General features: G+C 43.2%; 1 protein-coding gene across 1 annotated transcript in view; it reads left to right on the top strand.

The window, feature by feature from the left end:
* The window catches only part of LOC142362284 (GRAM domain-containing protein 4-like), a 57402-nt gene that overhangs the window by 28728 nt on the left and 7761 nt on the right, over positions 1-20913 (top strand). The window contains exons 3-13 of the mRNA XM_075429196.1: positions 696-816; positions 7617-7678; positions 9661-9793; positions 10311-10336; positions 12353-12444; positions 14013-14104; positions 16713-16761; positions 17237-17308; positions 18625-18668; positions 18764-18873; positions 20124-20278. Of these exons, the coding sequence (XP_075285311.1) occupies positions 696-816; positions 7617-7678; positions 9661-9793; positions 10311-10336; positions 12353-12444; positions 14013-14104; positions 16713-16761; positions 17237-17308; positions 18625-18668; positions 18764-18873; positions 20124-20278 (956 nt within the window). The remainder of the gene's footprint in view (positions 1-695; positions 817-7616; positions 7679-9660; positions 9794-10310; positions 10337-12352; positions 12445-14012; positions 14105-16712; positions 16762-17236; positions 17309-18624; positions 18669-18763; positions 18874-20123; positions 20279-20913) is intronic.

Below are 20913 nucleotides of genomic sequence, written 5' to 3'. Positions count from 1 at the left end.
CAGAATCACAGAATAGTAGGGGTTGGAAGGGACCTCTGTGGGTCATCTAGTCCAACCCCCCTGCCGAAGCAGGGTCACCTACAGTAGGCTGCACAGGATCTTGTCCAGGCGGGTCTTGAATATCTCCAGAGAAGGAGACTCCACAACCTCCCCGGGCAGCCTGTTCCAGTGCTCCGTCACCCTCAGAGGTGACGGATACTGATGGATAGAGGGTTATGTGGCAGCATATAACTTTATGTGAATATAAGTTTGGGGTTTTTTTTCTACCCATAGACATGGGAGAAGAGAACAGATAGTTTTTTTTTTTTTTCTTGTTTGACCACTGGATTTTGCAGTAGACAGCCTTTCCTGCTGATTATTTCTTTGGGGAATGAAGGGTATGTCACGTTGTATTTAGGTAAAGGTAGCTAGTACCAAGGGCTTGTTTTTGACACACTGCGCCTTGAAAATAAAACCTTGAAGTTGTTTTCCTCCTCGCTTTAATATTTGTAACTAAACATTTTCTACATGATACAGCTGTGTACTTTTTATGAAGTCTCTCTAGCCCTTGACTACTTGAATTTTCTGGTGAAGGTATTCGGTGTAGCATAGATTAAAAAAAACCAAAGAACACCTAATCTGTCATAACTAGTTTTAATTTTCTTATAGAAATGCTTCAGGGTAACTAAATCTTTTTGTTCCCCCTTAATTAACAGAGGAGGAGCTCAGGAAGCTGAGAGAAGACACAAATGCTGAAACCTTGAGGCAGGAGCTAGAAAAGGAACGGCAGAGGAGATTAGAGCTAGAACAAAAAGTCACTGAAGTACTTAAAGCAAGGTAAGAGAAATATCTAAAGCAAGGTAAGATAAATATCTTCACTGTAAAGCTGAAAGCCACTTGAAATCTCTGACTGTGTCTGAGGAGTTCTGGTGAAAGCATCCATTTCCAGCCTAGGCTTTCTTAAAGTCAATTAGTAGCTCCCAGAGAGAGAAGCTGTCTGTTTTCCTGTAAAAGTACATCTTGTGCACCCACGTACATCTGCATTACTTCACCATGTGGAATGCCCTAGCTGCAGAGGTGTCCTGACACTTGTGTCGTTGGGCTATTCTTTGTTTCACCTTCTCTGATGCCCTCCCTCTGGGATCTCACCTACCTGGAGCTATTAGTGTGCCCTGTGTGCTATTGAATGCCAGGGCCTTCGCCATGCCATTGCATATGCTTTGCCTCTTCAAAACCTGTGTCATCTCCAGACTGCGCAGTCATTGTTACTCCTGGTCTAGCCGCAGCAAGGACATCCCAGTATCACGGCACAACCCTAAATATGTGGTAGTGACTGGAGTTTGAGCGTCTCTTGCCACTGCAATGACAAAACATGCTTCCCTATACCCGTAAGTCCTTTCAGCCTTGAGGACACCCACCTTGATGATGCAAAGCATCACATTTGATGTTGTCTCTCCTTAGTCTGCCTAGCTGCATGGACTTTAGGTCTTAAGACCGTAGCACCTGCTTGGTGGCCTTGTTGGTCTAGACCACTTGCATACGTCGCTCCCCGTGTTATCTTCCTCAGCAGTAGCTAAGATTACTTGGCTGAGCAGTAGGATCTTTGGTTCAGCATCAACTACTGTCATCAGGAGATGGTGCAGGCTGAGTTGGTAATTGCGTGCGATAGCACTGCTGGTTACTTAGAGGTGACAAGCAAGAACAAACAGGCGAAACTTTTTGCTTGGATATGAGGTTTCCCAGTGCCATACAAGCTGCTCCCATCCTGCTGCTTCTTTCTGTATTCATCCTGAGTGTGAAAATGCCTTTCTGGTCAGGCCAGCAGTCCACATCCACTGGTAGTCTGTAGCAATGGATATAGGAGCCATTTATAGGAAACATGTGAGCCTAGTTGCTTTCTGTGGTCTGTTTACCTCCTACTCCTGTAGAATCATAGAATCCTTTAGGTTGGAAAAAACCTGTAGATCATTGAGTGCAACCGTAAATCTAACACTACCGAGTCCACCACTAAAACGTGTCCCTGAGCACCACAGCTACGCATCTTTTAAATACCTCCAGGGATGGTGACTCAACCACTGCCCTGGGCAGCCTGTTCCAGCGCCTGACCACTCTTTCAGTAAAGAGATTTTTCCTAACATCCAATCTAAACCTCCCCTGATGCAACTTGAGGCTGTTCTCTCTCGTATCACTTGTCACTTGGGAGAAGAGACCAACACCCACCTCTCTACAACCACCTTTCAGGTAGTTGTAGAGAGCAATAAGGACTCCCCTCAGGTTCTTCTTCTCCGGACTAAACAAGCCCAGTTTCCTCAGCTGCTCCTCATACGCACCCACAAACACTGTATTTGCTGTGTTACTCCCCGTGCTGAGAGTGTTGGCTATCTTGGTAACAGCGGCACAAAGCAATGAGTACTGTTTTCTGCTGTTGGTGGATAAAACGGAGGCTTCAGGCGACTTTCTTGTCTGTGACTCGCTGCCTTGAAGAAGCTGCTTGAGATGCAAATTCCACATGTTTGTCTTTAGCGCTGGCACAGGGCTTTAGGCTTTCTCCCGAGAGCAGAGTGCCTGGGCTCTAGGTCACACACAGAAAACGGGGAGAGTGATCCCGTCATTGCTGGGAGTCCTGGAGAAGGATGAGGAGCCATCTTCCTCTGCAGGAAGGTACCCATCACCCTGCCCTGTTTCAGAGTAATGAGGATGGCCCAGGGTCTGAAGGGCCCACTGCAGCCTGTGAGTGCTTGCGGTTTACAGAGATACGAGGTATGCCATTGGTTTTTCCTTAACTTGTGCTCCGTTGTGTGAAATTCTTCTTCGCTGTTTGTTATCTTTTTGCACTTCACTGTAGACATTTTAAAATACTTTTATTAGGATACAGGCAAAGTGTTGGCTGACACAATCAAATATGTAATGGGCCACATTTACACCTGGGGGAAACGTGATTTTGTTAAGCAAAGTAACCACGGAAGGCTGCCTCTGCTTACGTCAACAAAACCAAATTTGCCCTGCTTCTCAGGTAATTTTTCATACAAGCTTTAAATAGATACACATATGTTTGCATATACTCTTCTTTTTGCTTATTCTGTAAGCAAAGTTCTGTGAACTACTAATGAAAAACAAACCATGCTGTAGTGTAAGAAGGAAGAAATTGTTTTAATAGTTGCAGTATTCAAAAGTATTTGTGAAGTAGATCAATACATGTAGCTATATAAATATGTGCTGCAAAGTGTTCATCAAGGAGAAAACAGTGAGCTAACAATGCAGATTTTTTTTGACTTTTTTGTTTAGTGGAGAACATGGGTTTCTTTCATTGACTGGTTTGGAGGGAGGAGTGAAGAGGATGCTTAGTGCTTTAATTTGTCATGGTGTTCGTTGTCTATATAGCTGAGTATTCAGCAGCATGGTGGCCTCAGCTGAAGTTGTGCGTAGACGCACTTTGGGACTGCACAGCGTTTGGTACAACAGCTGAAGCTTATGACATTTTGCTGGATGGAACAATGCATAAATAATTTGGAATAGTCTGTGTGAGCAAGGCTTTAGTGTAACTTGTGGGCTTATTGCTGCCTTATTTTACAAATTGTGAGATAGCTGCATCACTCAGGAAAAAAAAAAAAAAACCAAAAAAAACCCAAACCAAAAAAAGCAGCTTTGCAACAACACCTACCAACAAGCTGTGGCTTATGCAAACCTTTTTATTAGTATCATTGTGAGCTATTTTTAAGAGGAGAAAATAGACAATGTTTCTGCATAAGGCACTATTACTTCTGTACCCCTTACACCACGCAGGTAGCAAGAACCTGAGACCTGGGTCAAAAGTTCCTTGCTCAGCTGCCGTGCCGTGCTGGGATTGCTGACATGCGTGGTGGCTGACATACCCAGCTGGCTGAACTTCACGCGCGTCTGTTTTTAAATTAGTAGATTTGGTGACAGGCTGCTGCTGGTAAAGGAGCTCCTGTCAAGACTGTATTTATTTTTTTTTTTCCTGCCCATGAACTTTTAGGTCTTGTGCAACTTTGGGCTGATGATTTATTTCTTCATCAACCTTTCGTTTCTGAAGCTACCAATTTAGGACGCTAGCCATGTAAAATGTGGGAGTATCTAGTGAGGAGGACAAAGCCTTCTGAAATGTTTGGTGTATTTTAATGGGAAGGAGATGCAAAACATAAGAAAATGTTCTAACTCAGTTTTGTGCAGCTCCTCAGGCTAAGAAGCCATGCATATTCGAATGATTAGTCTTTAAACTAGGCTGTGAAAAGATCTCTTTTATGCTTATTTTTGCATTTCTGAGGTTGTAAGGTGCTTTTGATGGAAGTGCGTACACATTCATGTTGTTTTGAGCAGTAAGAAAGATGTGACAGCCTTGACTGCCTTCCACAACAGCTGTCCAAAGAATGATGATGGGTTGCTTTTGAGCTCGGTACTCAGAATCAGCCTGTAGGAAAGTTGCTTTTAACACGTCGGAGAAAATCCCAGCAGCGACTGGCCCTGTTGTGTGCAGCAAGTCCGGTCTTCACGCAGTTGTTGGGGAGAGCGTTGGTTCACACACACGTCAGCTTGCAGCTGTGTTCAAGGCCAAGTACGCACAAACCAAAGATGTTTGGTTAAAGTAAATGGCCTTCAGTGTCAAGGCTCCTGTAACTTTTGTGTCGTACTTGCAGCTACAGAAATAATCCTTTGGCACTATTCTGTGGGGCAGCATCAAGTGGATGCTGCATCGGTGTGTGCTGGTCACTTTTGAATGCTACATGTCTGCTGGTCGTGAGCAGCTCTAGCAGTTGTGCTCCCTGTCTGCAGTATATATTTAAAATATAAAAGTAAAAATTGGCACCTTTGTGTTTGTCTTCTTCATTGGCTGTAGTTGCTCTTACCTGTTTTAAATGGGTGCAACCCCTAGCTGGATAAGCATGACCTAGCCTCGGGTGGTGGATCTTTTGGCATTACCAATCACACCCCTTTTTCTGTGTGAAAAGCGTGGTCCTAGAGGAGTTCATGCAGCTTGTTTTCTTTGGTGCAGGCTGCAGTTAGGAAACCTGCATAGAAATGCAGCGTTTTGCGTTGTTCTGGGGACGACTTAAGTTTTCCAGCCTTGTAACTGATGTCTGGCATGAAGTGTGGTTCAGAAGCTGTAAGGAAAGAGAATTGCTCCACTCTGTCAGTGGTCTTGGTGTGCTGGCTAGTTCAACATGACCTGATTTTGGGATTGAGCTTCCCGGTGGGTGTGCAAGCCTAAACAAGGAGTCCTGAGCTTCCTGGCCCAAATGTGTCTGAAGTGGCTAATTATAACCTGATTCACAGGTGCAGTAATGCGCTGTCATTAACCTGATGATTCGTAAAGGTCAGGTTCTTCACAGGGAAGGAGTAAGAGGCAGATGGCAAGTAAGCCATTGCCAAGAAAACGAAAAGAAAAAGCGCCAAGAAAATGAAACGAAAAAGCACCAAGAAGGGTCAAAGCCAAACCGTCACGTGCTCCTGATGGAGCCCAGTGACACTGCTATCCAGAACGGCTTCTTGAGGAGATTTTTTTTGTTTGTTTTTTTTTTTTTTTTGGCAAGACGCGTGGGGAGTGATGACGCTGTGCTGCTTGTGAAAATATATCCCAGCGTGTCAAAGGAAGACCCAGCCCGACGGCTGAGGACTGCTGGGATCCCACCTCGGCTCTGTTGCTGGAGCCGTTCAGGTGTGACACCTCCCCAGTGCCATGGCACGGCTGGAGCGGGTTGAGCAACCGGCTCCTGCCTGTGGGAACCTGCTTGGGAATGACTACACCCTTCCTTCCAGAATGTGTCTTCAGCTTCAGTGAAACATGGTGGCAGTGACCGACGGTGGATGCAAATGCCCGCCTCTGTGGTGGAACAGTCTGATGTGCTGATAGAGGAAAACAGGGCACTGCTGTATAATAGTTTGTGCAAGTTTGACCACGTTAATTGCTCCCTGTCTTTAGAGAGACAGAGCTGGAAGTGGAGGAGATGCAAGGGTGTGTAGGGGAAAGAGTAAGGAGAGGAGGAGGTTTTGGGTGGGGAACCTGTGGTTTGTATACAAAATGAGGAAAACCAACACAGAAACCAAAGTTAAAGGTTAGCTAGAACAAAGAAACTGGTGGAATTTCAGGTGGCTTTTGAAACGAAGACTTGCTGCAAATACAGAAGGCACGTGGAAAAGTCCTGAAGAGGAAAATAAGTGGCTTTGAAAGTAGAAACCATTGAATTCAGCTGCTGCACGCTGATGGATGTCCAGTTATAATTTTAAATCCGTAAATTATTTCTGAATGTTCCTGTTAGTAATGAACGGGGATGTGCAAAGCTCATTAACTATGGGGAGTGCTTAGGAAGGCAGGGAGGTAATTAGTTCTGCAGTTTCTCTGTCGTAGTCATTCAGGCTGCACGAATTTGCAATGGCCTTTTCTGTGTGCAGACGGTACAGTGAGATCTTTCCCTAATGTACTTTCTGGAGGAACAGCAAGAGCGAGAACTGTATATCCATCTATACTGCTGCAGTCTGCCCAGTACAGTGGGATCCCTCCTCCCGCTCTCCATTTGCTGACCAGTGTCCCGCTTGGTTCCCTTCCTGCGGAGCGAAAGGTGAAGGGAACATTTGCAAGCACCTCTATTGTCTGATAAAGGAGTGATGATGGAATCGCACGCCCGAGCCGTTTTTGTTTCAAGCAGCAATCTTTTCAGTCCTTTTACAACTCCCTGTCAAGTAAAGCTTGCTACAGCTGCTGTTATGTTGTCAAAGCTGCTGCTTCATTAGAGGAGTCATTCTGTAGGATATCAACATGGATGGCTGAAGACTTTTGGACTAAAGCCTGACGTGTTCTCAAGGCAGGTTGGCAGTTGGAAGCCGTGCAGAGTGCAAATGGAATTTGAAGCCTTGCAGATGTGCAGAATGGCAAAGGCATTTGTGTTTTCCAAAATCTGTTCAGTGCTAATGGATGGAAATATTATTCTTGACTCATTTTGAAGGTGAGACCAGTGATGCGTGCTACTTGCCACCAATTATTAGAACACTTTTGTCTTGGTTTTTTAGACCTTTATTTAAATTTTTCAAGTTTTTAAAAAGGTATTTTTAAAAAGGGTAGGTATCTGTGCATTTCAAGAGCTTACAACACAACATTTTAAATAATTCTTGACACCTGTTCCTCACGTTGTGAAGATGAGTGGTGTTCGATGCGAGCAACAATGCAGAATTGAAGGTTCATGCATTAAACTGTGGGTTTGTTCTGGTATTGTGCTTATCAACTTGCGATACGGAATCCCTTTTCATTTATTACTGTGGGAATAGTTGGGCCTCTGAAGAGTTTTCCTGGCAGGCATTGCAATGAATATACAACACAAAGGCAGAAGGAATGCAACAAATTTGATACTAAATGATTTAGTAGTTCTAAGATGAAATTGAGCTGTCGGTGTCAGGAAATGGCTAAACCACGCCTCTCCTTCCAGTGGATGGTGTTTCCATGGATCTGAAGGGCGATGTGCAATGAATATTTTGAAGCTTGTGAAAGGGCATAAATTTATTTTTTTTCCTTGTCATCTTGTGTTATCTCAGCTGTAGAAACCGTGGAGGTTCCAGCACTCCCTTTACCTAAAAGGGAAATAATTCTTCATCTGTCGCATTTCACATTGTTTCTGTTTTCTTTGTAGGACGGAAGAGGTGGCTGCAGCTCAGCAACCTGCAAAGCCGCAGACGCAGGCCAACGGAACAGGTAATCTTGGTCAGATCTCTACTAGCAGTTTGATTCAGTTGGATTTCCCCCCCCCCCCTTTCATTTGATTTTTGGAAGATCAAACCTTGCTGAAAAACTTGCAGGGTCCTTAAGCAGGCTTCTGAGGAAGCCGAATAAGAAAGACCATTTGAGCAGCTTCTTACCTGTCTGTACATGATTCTGCATTTACTTTTAGTAGTTGACTTTGCACACCTGTGCAAGGAATTTATTTGGTGTTGTAAAGCCTTTAGGAATGTCATGAAACCTGTTGCCTGACTTCATGACTCTTGCATGACTTGCTGATCCTGGACTTACCGAAAAACAGGTGTAATACATTGAAAAGAATTTCTGTTTTGTTCTCGACTGCAGAAGCTCTTTTATGCCATTAACCATATTACTTCTTCCTTTTTAAAAAGAAAAGATATTCTGGGGAAAGATAAACTTAAGAGTTACTCATTGTTTTGGACACCTTCACCGTTGTCCACATTTCTCAAGCTGCTGCTTATTATGAGCTCAATAATACAGTGATTTCTCAAAGAACTAAGGCAACAGGCAGATTCTCAATCTTTCAGTACACCTGAGCTTTCTTCCCCACACCTCTTGATTGAGATAACCACTTAGCCTTGTAAATCTGCACATTAAATTTGAAGTTGCTCCTCTTGTACTCCCATAATGTCAGTGCTTTCTGTTGTGTGAAGTACAACGTGCCATTTTTTTCTGTCTTGTACACTCAGAATTTCTTTCTCAGTACTATCTGAAGTGTTAGCATGTGGGAAGCTGGTTTGTATTTTTTTATTTTCAGTTGTAAGTGTTGTCTCAGCTGTAAGCGGCCACTAAATTCCTTGGTTTTCTAGGTATCGCTGCCATTAATTAAGAGTTTGATTCTGTTTTCTGAGCACTGGTTGCTTTTTTCTGACATGCTTAAAAGCATCGTGTTGGCGGTTGTAGTTGGAGGGTTACTGTTTCATACCTCTGTTTAATCATATCTTAATTTTATGGAGTTCTGTGCTAAGTTTGGCCCTGCAGTAGTTGTGACCAGTGTCCTCTTTGTGACATTTCTATATTGACCTACCTTTCCAAAGAATAGTCATTCTGTTCCTTCTAGACAGTTATTCTCTGAGTTACAGGTGAAGCAAAAGGTGATTATTTTGTTCTCAGCTGTGCTGCCTTAAGGCTTTTACCCTAATATTATTTCCATATACCCATAGATTTATGTTGTGTTTTTCCACTGAAACTGACATACAGAAAGTGTGCATCACTTCATTACTTTGCCATATAAGACTTTGCAGGCAGTACGATGACTACATATTCCATATATAGGAAGTGGCACATACAGCATAATTTCTGTAGCCTGTCTTTAGAAACAAGAAAGTGTATGTTACGTGTGTGTTTATATATACACACGCACGCGCGTGCGCGATCTTTACAGCCTATAAATGGTTGGACAGTGGTAGTAAAAATGCCTCTTGCAGAATCTTGCTCAAGTTTCCACCTCACTGTCCTGTCAGATTCGTGTGGCTGCAAGGTGGTTGTCCTGCTCTGTGTTCAGGAGTGCTTTGCTTTACACTTGCTTTTCTCAAGGTGAGCCTGCAGCAGAATAGGAACACTGAGATTTACGTCAGTCTGCTGTTTACAGGAACCTCTTAACCAGAAGACGTTTTTACAGTGCTTGCTAAAAATTCTCGTTTGTTAGGATGTTGAAGTAATCTCTGTACTTGTGGTAATAAGATGCTTCCATGTGCTGTACCTGAAGCAAAGCAGGAGTCACCTTTCACCTTATTTTACCAGCTTAGTGCAGTCAGGGTTTCTGTGCGATGGCAGAAGGAAATCACGGAGTGAGTTTCCCTGAGGAGTGTTGGTGAAGGATGGGAAAGCTGTGCCAAGTCTGCTTCCCAATGGAGCACGGTGTGCGGGAACAGGGACAGCCTTTGTATGACGATGTCTTCTGTGTTATCCTGATACTTAGCGCTTCTTTTTTATAGATAAATGTAGTCACACAGTCTGCTCGAGACTCCAGAAGTGGTTTTGTGACAAATTTGGGGAGTATGTTGAGGACTTCAGATTTCAGCCAGAAGAGAATACAGTGGAAACAGAAGAGCCACTTAGTGCTAGAAGGTAAGTCTCTAACGTGATTGTCAGAAATTGTTGGCTTCTTTACAAGTTGCTTTGCTTTTCTCTCTTTTTTTTTCTTTGCTTTGCTTTTCTCTCTTTTTTTTTTCTTTTTACAATCTTTTAGATGGTTTGAGCAAATATTTGCCTAGCAAGTCATAAAACTGAAAGCACAGAACCATCTCAAAAGGTTTGTGAATGCTTTGGGCAAAACATGAAATCTGAAGTTTATCTGCTGTCTAATGTAGCCTAAGAGTTATATTATGTACGAGATATTACGAGATATGCCTCTCAGACTGTGGACAAAGTCTTAGTTAGGCGGGAGAGCTTTTACATTTCAATTTTTGGTCTGATGCAAGGTAGGCTGTATTAGTTACTAAAAACTCCTTTCGTAACAGGCAAGAATGAAACTTTATGCACAAACATCTGATTTATAACAGTGAGCAGTATTTCAGGGATCAAATGTACACAACTGTGTGCTACTTGCCTATTTAACGAATTGGTTTTATTCATTATTTTTCAGATTGACTGAAAATGTGAGAAGATTAAGTAAGTACATAGCAGTATTTTATTTTCTGGAAGTAAAAATTGTTCTTAGTAACCCTGTCGGGAGGATTGCTGCATTTTAAAATACAGTGTTTTGAAATACTTCTGCCAGTTCTTAAGCAGAAGTGCTTCTGAAATCCTGAATTAATGTTTGGAGTGCAAAGTAACTTAGAGGAGCAGTGGTAGAAGCTTGCCTTTAATCTTGAATTACGTAGGATAGCTCTGAACTAAAAATGTAATGTTAATTAAAATGTAATGAGCAAGAACAGGGTATTTGTGTAACGGCAAAAGTAACAGTGTTCATTTGCTTATGCCTGAGCTGCTTGTAGCTCGCTTGCTAGTCTGTTAGCTTGTGCTTTCAAACAAGGAGGGGCTGGATGATGCACTACACAGAGTGGGTCTTGCATTTCTTTCTCTTGGATAGCTGATAAATTGTTTTGGAAGGTGGAGGATGCAAGATGGTGGGTTGAACAAAGTTAAGCCCTCCAAAAGTTGTATGCAGCAATGAATTGCTAGCCTGAAAAAAACATGGCTGATTTGTGCTCCAAGTTGGTTAATTATTGTAGGGGAGAAGGTGAAGTTGAAATGAGGGTCTGTAATCTCCATGTAAGGTCAGCTTTGTTCTCCACATTCTAATACTGGTGTCCATTTCAGTTTCATTTGGGAGAATACTTGTGACCTCTTCTTCATGGTGCACGTGCATTGCCTTCAGAATAGCTTTAAAAAAAGCAGTATTAAGCTTAAGCTTTGAGTGGTTCTTTATTTCCACTCGCTGAGCCACAAAATCTAGATCCCTGTTGCCCAGGGGTGCCTGATGACCGACGAGACCTCTCAAGACCCTTGGCTGATCTCCAAGCCCCTGTTGTTGCCAGCGGTTTGCAGGTGTTGACCTTCTCTGCAGGTTCGATGTCGGATGGTGGAGCAGTGCTGTAGTCCATGACCTCCTCCAGTGCCCCAGGCGTGCCCTGCCGCTTATTTCATCTGCTGCTTTGGTTGTGCCACTGATGCTCAAGGAAATCCAGTCCTAACTGTTTAATTACTTCCCACAGGGATTGTGTCAAGGATAGCTGAATTTCAAGGCAAACAAACTAGGACAGCAAGTCGTAGGCTTTCTCGAGGAAAGCCTTTGGAATTTGTCAGCTCTCCTGCAGACCAGGGTGGGTGCTTCTGGGGCCCTCCTGTGCAGGAGTTGTCATCACTCTCCTCAGCAGGGAAGGCGAAACCCGCGTGTTCCAACAGAGAAAGCAAAGGTCCTCTTCTGCTCTGTGTGTCCCCTGGCTAGTTTGCCGAAGTGGTGAAAGAGCTTAGAGGAGAAGGAAGGGTGAAGGACGAGTCTTTTTTAGGGAGCTGAAGAAGAGCTGCTCTTGCTGGCTGTGGGCATCTGCGCATGGGAGTGACGCCTGTCCTGGCGCAGGTTGGTCTCCCGTGCAGTGACTGCGAGAGCAAAGGTCTGCAGAGGTGGGACACAAGCTTCTTCAGGCAGCAAGGTCCTGGGCCTCTTGGCTTAGGAAGAGTAAGCAGTGAAGTGCTAGCAGTGCATCGACTGCTGCAGAAATGTCACCAAGAGAGATCTAGCCTGGTTCTAAGCTAGCTTGCTCAGGTCATGGCGAATCGTTCCTCAGTGGCTTGGAGTCCAGTCAAGCTACTTTGCCTTGTTTTACAGTGGGATGAAGGGACCTGTGCGGAGGTCTTTGGCGTGGAATGAACAGGGCTCAGAACAGACTGCTTATCGGCTTCCAGGGTACCGCTGTAGAGGATGTTGAACATTTTTGCCTATACCTCAGAGTTCAGACATAAGCTTTGTCTTAAATAACACTTTTGGTTTTGGAAATGCATTACTTAGCTAGTTGTTCAGTTATATTAATGGGTTTAATTTTTCTTACTTTGGGTAAGCCTTTTTATCTTTACATGTCTTGAATATTCCTATTAATTTTCTAATTTGGTTGTTTGTCATTTACAAGTGATTTAACGACTGCCAGCTAATTCTAACAATGATGTTTTTTCTCCGCTTCTGTTTAGAGAGAGGTGCCAAACCTGTTACTAATTTTGTGACGAATCTTTCTGCCTTATCAGGCTGGTATTCTATCTACACTTCTGCTATTGCCTTTATTGTAAGTTACCCCATTCCTCCAGGAGTAGTAAGAACTTTTAAAATGTATTATTTACTGAAATTCATTGAAACTGCTATATCTGAGTAGGAGTTATGCTGCAGTTTAAGTCAAATCAAATAATGTAATTTCATCTAACACAAAAAACCAGTAGTTGTCACTTTCAGTTATATTTCAAAGCCACTTAAACTGTATATTTTGGGTTTATTGTAGGATAGTTTTGTAACTGTTAAAATAGCTTAGAATGATCTGGGCATTGTTCCCTCGTTTCTTGTTTCCTGTCTCCCAGTCCTGTAACTTGATGGTTACTTCAGCCTCTGGAAAATCTCTTGTTGTCTAGGGCTGAAATGCTGATAGTGGCTCTGTTTGATAAGAAGCTATCATTCACCGTGAACGCTCTTTGCCAGTCGTTAGGATCGTACTTACTGAGGAGAGACAAAATGCCTTGATTTAATGTGCAGACGTCTGGTCTGTGTGCTAAGTTCAAGCATTCGCGTGCCATGTGAGGAGGTTTGTGTGCCACAAAGTGACATAACTATTTAGTGGATTCTTGATTTGTTTTCCTTCTAACTGTTAATTGAATGGTCTAAATTCTTTTGGACACAGTATGTATGAAATGTTTTGCTGTCGAAGGGAATTAATACCGATAGTTGTAGCTGAATGAATGTGTTTGGTGAAAATATCACACACTGTTTCATTAAAAGACCCATCCCTGTCAGTTATAGAGCCTTATTTGATGCTGCTTTGCATGGCACAGCTGAAGAAATACTGAGGAGGAGACTTCCCCCTCCCAGTGCCCTGTATCCGTTCCTTCTCCTAATCTGCCAGTTTTTCTCTCATCTCTCTTGACAAATCCATTCTTCAGATAGAAGCTGAAAGAAGGAACTTCAGCTGTTGCTCAGAAAGCTCTGGGACCTCGGAGCTGGAGCAGTGCTTCGTTTTGGGGCTGGGAGTAAAAAGCCTCATGTCTGTCATCAGGGAGGCTCTAGTCTCTGTATTTTGAGAAGTTGGGAAGGGGACAGAATACCTTTTGAAGCACTTTTTTGCTGTATTTGGTAAGAACGATCTGTTTTCCTGCAATCTGTTGAAGCCTGGTAAAAATTTGGCATTTAATTGACCTGAAATAACACAGCAGGAGTTTATCCTATTGCCCTGTAAGGGCTAGTTGTTATAACTCTGCTACTATACCATTGCTTCAGCTGATCTAGGTGAGGGCAGACCGTATCACAGTTATGTAGCTGATTCACAGACTTCAAGGTTTGCTTTTTTTTTTTCTGTACCTTCATGTATTTGCAGTGTTGGGAATATTCATTTTCTCGAGCAGCTGAGAACTATTGAAGTGTAATCTCTGGAGATTTAGTTCAATCTTACAGTTTCCACTTTACGTTCATGAATGCAGTGCTATTGTCTGTCATGGGGTGGCTAAAAAATTTATTAACTTCTGTGATCTGAGTTGTGTGATTCTGAACCCAACAGAACAATGGGAAACGGCATTTCATACAGCTCACTGTACCGCAGTTTGTAATCCACATCTCTCTGTTTTTCTTCTTTTTTTTCTTCTTGATCTGCAGATTTACATGAATGCTGTATGGCATGGCTGGGCCATTCCGATGTTCTTCTTTTTAGCAATTTTGAGGTTGTCCCTAAATTACCTCATAGCCAGGTATTTACTTAAATAGTAGATTATTCTCTTGTAATGCTTTGCTTGGAAGCTGTTTTATTATTCTTGCACTGAGTTGTAAACTGTTACCTTTTCTAATGTTGTGAGTTACGTTTAACGAAGTGAAATTCAGACTCTGGTATCCTTAATTTCATTGCTCAATTTCTACGATTTTTGGCTAGTCTAAGGAATTATCTTTGTTTCCTGTGACTTAGGTCATCATAAATGATGCTGCATCTTCTCAGACAAATTCCACAACACTTCAAAGCTCTAAAAAAAAAAGTGTTCTGCAGTATTCAGAGTAGTTGGAGAACATCGCTTTAAATGCGTGAGGGATCGCTTAAACAATCTGGACGCCCACAAATCCATGGGCCCCGATGGAATGCACCCACGAGTGCTGTGGGGGGAGCTGGCGGATGTCATTGCTGAGCCACTCTCCATCATCTTTGAGAGGTCCTGGAGGACAGGAGAGGTGCCTGAGGACTGGAGAAAGGCCAGTGTCACTCCAGTCTTCAAAAAGGGCAAGAAGCCTCGAGGACCCAGGGAACTACAGGCCAGTCAGCCTCACCTCCATCCCAGGAAAAATGATGGAGCAGCTCATCCTGGAGGTCATCATCAAGCGAGTGGAGGAAAAGAAGGTTATCAGGAGTAGTCAGCATGGATTCACCAAGGGGAAACCATGCCTGACCAATCTGATAGCTTTCTACGATGGCATGACTGGCTGGGTAGATGAGGGGAGAGCCGTGGATGTTGTCTGTCTCAACTTCAGCAAGGCTTTTGACACTGTCTCCCATAACATCGTCCTAGGGAAGCTCAGGAAGTGTGGGCTGGATGAGTGGTCAGTGAGGTGGATTGAGTAGTGGGTGAATGGCAGAACTTAGAGGGTTGTCGTCAGCGGTGCTGAGTCTAGTTGGAGGCCGGTAACTAGTGGTGTCCCCCAGGGGTCAGTACTGGGCCCAGCCTTGTTCAACTTCTTCATCAACGACCTGGATGAAGAGTTAGAGTGCACCCTCAGCAAGTTTGCTGACGACACCAAACTGGGAGGAGTGGTAGATACACCAGAAGGCTGTGCTGCCATTCAGCGAGACCTGAACAGGCTGCAGAGTTGGGTGCAGAGGAACCTGATGAGGTTCAACAAGGGCAAGTGCAGGGTCCTGCACCTGGGGAGGAACAGCCCCATGCATCAGTACAGGCTTGGGGTGGACCTGCTGGAGAGCAGCTCTGCGGAGAGGGACCTGGGTGTCCTGGTGACGACAGGTTGACCATGAGGCAGCAGTGTGCCCTGGCTACCAAGAAAGCGAATGGGATCCTGGGATGCATTAGGAGGAGTGTGGGCAGCAGGTCGAGGGAGGTTGTCCTCCCCCCCTACTCTGCTCTAGTGAGGCCCCATGTGGAGTACTGTGTCCAGTTCTGGGCTCCCCAGTTCAAGAAAGATGAGGAGGTACTGGAGAGAGTCCAGCGGAGGACTACGAGGATGGTGAGGGGACGGGAGCATCTCTCCTATGAGGAGAGACTGAGGGAGCTGGGCTTGTTCAGCCTGAAGAAGAGAAGGCTGAGAGGGGACCTAATAAATGTTTATAAATATCTGAAGGGTGGGTGTCAGGAGGATGGGGCCAGATTCTTTTCAGTGGTGCCCAGTGGCAGGACAAGGGGCAACGGGCACAAACTGAAGCAGAGAAAGTTCCGTCTGAACATGAGGAAGAACTTCTTCCCTCTGAGGGTGACGGATCCCTGGAACAGGCTGCCCGGGGAGGTTGTGGAGTCTCCTTCTCTGGAGATATTCAAGACCCATCTGGACAAGTTCCTGTGCAGCCTGCTGTAGGTGACCTTGCTTCGGCAGGGGGTTGGACTAGATGACCCGCAGAGGTCCCTTCCAACCCCCACCATGCCGTGATTCTGTGATTCTGTAATATTGAACCCTGCTGCTTTTCCCTGGAGAGAATGTTCATCTAGGCCTAAAATTGCAGTTTTGCCTTTTTCAGTGGCCCTTGGCATACTTTATCCAAAGTATCTTCCATTTGTGTATTCGGTCTCTGTTAAAAATTGAGACTTTCTTAAAAAAAAACATTTTATGTATTGAGAGGATGTTTTAAAAATGCTATTTTAGGCCGATGGTGTTTTCCCCCTTGAAATGCTTAAAATGGTGAGGAGGATCGTAATGTGCATATTTGAAAATAATTTTCTGATTTCTTAAGTAATACTTGCTGTCTGGCACTCTAATTGAAAATTACCAGTGGCAAATAGGCTCCAGTATAAGTTGATATAATTTTATTCACATTTTTTCACATTATTGGTGCAAAAACCAAGAAAAAATGTCTGTGCACACAGTTCCCTTTTGTTGTAAAACCTGCAAGCACTGATTTTGCCTAGTATCTACGTAGCGCATAGAATTTTTTTCTTTAATGTATATACCCTTAAAGGTGTCTGTGGTTGGCAACTTGTGCTTATGTTGTTTTGTGGGTTCTCTGTTGATTTGGGGATTTTTTAAAATATTTTTTTTAACCCACAAGTGCTTGTTGCAATAAACTACTTTTTAAGCTCTTACAAATAATCCATGTTGGCAGGTGGAGAAGAAGTACTTGCTCTCTTTAACTATTTCCTTAACTTCTAGGGGTTGGAGAATACAGTGGAGCATTGTGCCTGAAGTTTCTGAACCCATGGTAGGTCTTTGGTTGGTTTGAGCTGTATGTCTGTGTTACAGGTTGCGCTTTCACAGCCTTCCTCTGTGTTTGTGTGGGTGGCTGTAAGAGAAGGGAAGAGGGAGGTGCAAAGAAAGACACCACGGCTTTTTTCTTTCTCTTTGAATTTGGAAATCTTCACTAAGAGCACTAGGTTTGGGTGTTTCACCGTAAAATATTCCGAACTTGAATGTCATTTCTGGAATAAATGTTAATACGCCAACTTGGGGCAAGTTAGAGCCTGTTGGATCTTCAAGAAGCCTTACATTCTGTTTTCTCTGTAATATTTTTGAAAGAAATATTTGTCTATCCTGCCTTAAGCAGGAAGTATTGGAAGTATTAATGTAAGATGGAGTTCTTTGAATTTCAAACCTGTTAGTAAGACTTAGCGAGGCCTTGCTTCCAGGATAGTTTTAGCTGAGCTGAAAACTAATGGGTTGTCTCTTTCTTGTCTAAGGATCCCCCAAAAGAGGACCTGACGTTGTCTGAAAAGTTTCAGCTTGCTCTAGAGATGGCTCAGAAGGCGCAGGTACTGTGCTGCGCTTGGACCTCTTCAGCTGCCTCCTTAGAACAAGGAGGTTCATAGTGCAAGTGGTCAGAGTACTTTGTTCTGCAGCATGTGAAAACAAACACTTAAACAAGCGATGCTTTCCTTGCATAGGGATCTTTACGAGCAGTAGAGATGTCGGTGAGATGCCTAACTGGTCGAGGTTCTCCTGTCACTGCTCTGAGCAAGGTCTGAAGGGGAACAGAAGCAGCTTCTGGCGGTTTTTCCCCTAATATATGCAAACAAGCTTCTGAAAATGTAGATTAGGTGGTGAATCTTATCAGTGTACTGGAGTATTGGATCCGTATCCCAAATCTGCTAGTCGCAAAACTGCTGCAAGTGACCCTTTTCCTTCAGCTGTCTGTGTAGCTGTGTTAAGGCAACAGTTTGCACAACATCTCTGAAATAATCTTCTTTAAACACCACCGCCCCCCACAGCCCTGAAATCTGCTGCTTGAGTTGGAGAGGGTGAGGGGAGGCTTTCTTCCAGGTCCACCAGTTTGGTGAGCTACCCTAGCAGCTGAGTGACTCCACCACCCGGTTGAAGTGCGGCCCTGTGCCGTGTCTAACAATGTGGCACTGCTGAAAGTAGCGTACCTTTCTCTTGCCAACTGTGTGCCCTCATCTTCTTCCTTCTGCTGGTGGTGGTGCCTATGTTTATATGAACACCCTTGGGAATTTATTGGGAAGATGAAGCTTACAAGTGCTGTGACAGCAAGAATCGGTTGGAGAAGATGTCTGACCCTCTTACTGCTGAGCGGGGGTCTGTTTGCATCAAGAGTTGTTGGAATTACGAGGAAACTAGTAACTCAAAGGGTATATCATGAACACCTGGTGGTGGTGTGTTTCTGAAGAAGCTGAGTCCAACACGTGATGAACTCGGTAACCACTTCCTGAGATGTCAGTGTTCAAAATGTGTGAAGAAAATTGCCGTTTTTTTAGCCACTGACAGAAGCTCTTAACTCTTAGATTGACAGCTTAATTTAAAATATTTGCGGTGATCTAAACACTTTCCAGTCATGACGGTAGGGTCAAATAGCTTCTTCACTTCTAAGAATTAATTGTGAGTTACAGAACAAGGTGTTAAATGAGGTGGAAGTTATCAAGTATTGCTATTCTGTTCTGTATTTACTCAGTTGTGAAGTACATAAATGGCTGAAATTTAGTTACAAAAAAAAATCACTTCCAGGAATTGCTTATTACCAGCAGAGTAAGGTAACTCTGATGGTTTCTATTATGTGGACAACAAAAGCAAAATAATGCAGGACTTGGTTTTAATTCTCTTGCTTCTTGTGCAGAATCTCTTTGGCAATATGGCAGACATACTGGAAAAAATTAAGAAGTGAGTGAGTCTTTTTTTCCTCTTAGAACAAGACTCGACCAATGTCTGGAATGCTAGCAATAAAATTTTGTTTCTTTTTTTTTTTTTGTTTTCAGCTTGTTCATGTGGGTCCAGCCAGAATTAACACAGAAGCTCTACATTACTCTGTGGGCAGCCTTTATTGCATCCTGCTTCTTGCCCTACAGGATTATTGGACTTGGAATGGGTAAATGCAATAAGTAATTGATCTGTTACAGTCTAGACTTAATGCATGATCTTTCGAGGGAGAATTGTAGAGTTTAAGAAAGAAAACACGGCATTAAATCATGCAGTGTTTTAAAGTATTTTCATTGTGCTTGGCATCGTTTGTCTTGTGCATTTTGAAAACCATTTCTGGGTACCTAATATAATAGCAAAAAGCCTGGGTAATGCATTTGCTCCTTGAAGAAGGGAAGTTTATGATGAGCTGTTAGCAGAGGTCTTCAGACTGGCAGCTATAAGGCTTCCAAGAAGTCCTGTTTTTGGGGTTTTTTTAGCTCATATGGCCTTGCAGATTAAATATGTGGGACCACATAGAAGGCACAAAGATGACAGGGTTGGAAGGAAAGGAAGGGGCTAATGGGACTACTTGTAAAACGTGGAGGACAGGCTGGACAAGATGAACAGATTACTGTGGGTGAAGTTGCAGATGCTTGAAACTTTCAACTGAGAATTGGGAAACAAGGGTTTTCGCTACAGCATGAGACTGTCTTTTGTCTAAGACATGAATCGTCATCCTGTGAACTAAGAATTGTCATTTCTTTTAATTAAAGAAATGATAGGATCAACTGAGTATTACTTTTAGTGGCACTGCACTTCAAATTGTGTTAGCTCGAACATAAACGTAGGTTTGCTTGACATGGCAGTTGAATTAGATGTTTAAGGAATCATTTTTTTGACTCTGGCTCTTAGAGGTCTGAATAGCAGTCAGTAAAGTTTTGAGAGAATGTTTCAAACCCTGGCAGAATGCAAGGAAATACCTTGTAGAAGATCGGAGGACATAGTGGACTGGAAGATAGAGTTTAATGTAGTACATGAGAGCCCTCTGTTGCCATTAAAATTCTTGCAAGCAGCTGCAGAGTTTAATGTTCTGGTGTGTTTTCTGTTTTGGAAGTAATCAAGTTTTCAGAGTGCTTCTGGTGATAAGGAGTGTATGTTTGAAAGATTTTAATGTTGTGTTGCGTAATAAGAAGCTGTGTAAGTGGTGTAGAAGAACTGGGGATGGGGAGGAAGGAATCTGGGCAGGCGAGGAAAAGAAAAATAATTTCCTGCCTGTAGAAGAAGAATCAAAGTATTAAAACCAAGAGAATGGTTTAGCAGTATGATTGAAGATACTTACAGAATTTGGTTTCATTCATGAGCTTGTTAAAATATGATCAAAACAGTGATGTGCTTAATCCCCCTTCAACATGCCTACCAAAGTGATCTTTTTTTCAGGACTCTATGCTGGAATCAAGTTTTTCCTTATTGATTTTATCTTCAAACGATGCCCCAGACTAAGGGCTAAGTATGACACTCCGTATATCATCTGGACAAGTCTCCTGACAGATCTTCAGCTCAAAGAAAGATCTAATGCTACAGTGTCGAGACGGGTAAGGCTAATAAATCTTTTCGTCCTTCTGTTCCCAACATCTGAAAATCAGATCCCTTTCTCCTTATGGCTTAAATTTTGCCAAATAGAGCAGGGTTTTAGTACTACTGTGCCTGACTTGATGACCTTGGCTTGTCTCCCTGGAAAGGATGCGCAGGACTGCATTATCTGCTTTCAGATCTCTTTGAAAACATTAACTTGGTCTCAATGATTTTAGACAAACATTCTTACCCCTTGAGAGATTTCTGGGAACCTCATAATATAAAGAATATATTTTCATACAAAAAGGTAAAAACCAAATAGGTTTTTCTTTTTTTTTTTCCATAGAAAAGGCAGAGCCTAGAAGCATGTAGTGCCAGCATATGTGCATTTGCTTTGGTTTCTTCCCATTGAGCAGCATACAAGACACCATAAACCTAGACATGACACAGTATTCAGTGCCTATACCACCATTCTGAGCCTGTGACCTTAGGAGCAGTCCTGACAACAGTGTCTGGTGGGTAAAGGTTGCTTGTCAGAAGCTGATGACAGCTCAAGTGGAAAGGAATGCCTCCAGGTATTCCTACCTCCAGGTTGTTGGTGACGTTTGTAAAGAGTCAGGACTCTTCAGCAGTACAAATCCAGTCACTTCCGGTT

Source organism: Opisthocomus hoazin, chromosome 8, assembly GCF_030867145.1.
Source record: "Opisthocomus hoazin isolate bOpiHoa1 chromosome 8, bOpiHoa1.hap1, whole genome shotgun sequence".
In the NCBI taxonomy this organism is placed as follows: domain Eukaryota; kingdom Metazoa; phylum Chordata; class Aves; order Opisthocomiformes; family Opisthocomidae; genus Opisthocomus; species Opisthocomus hoazin.
The sequence above is the reverse complement of the archived record's forward strand: the minus strand, read 5'-3'. Positions and strand labels throughout refer to the sequence as shown.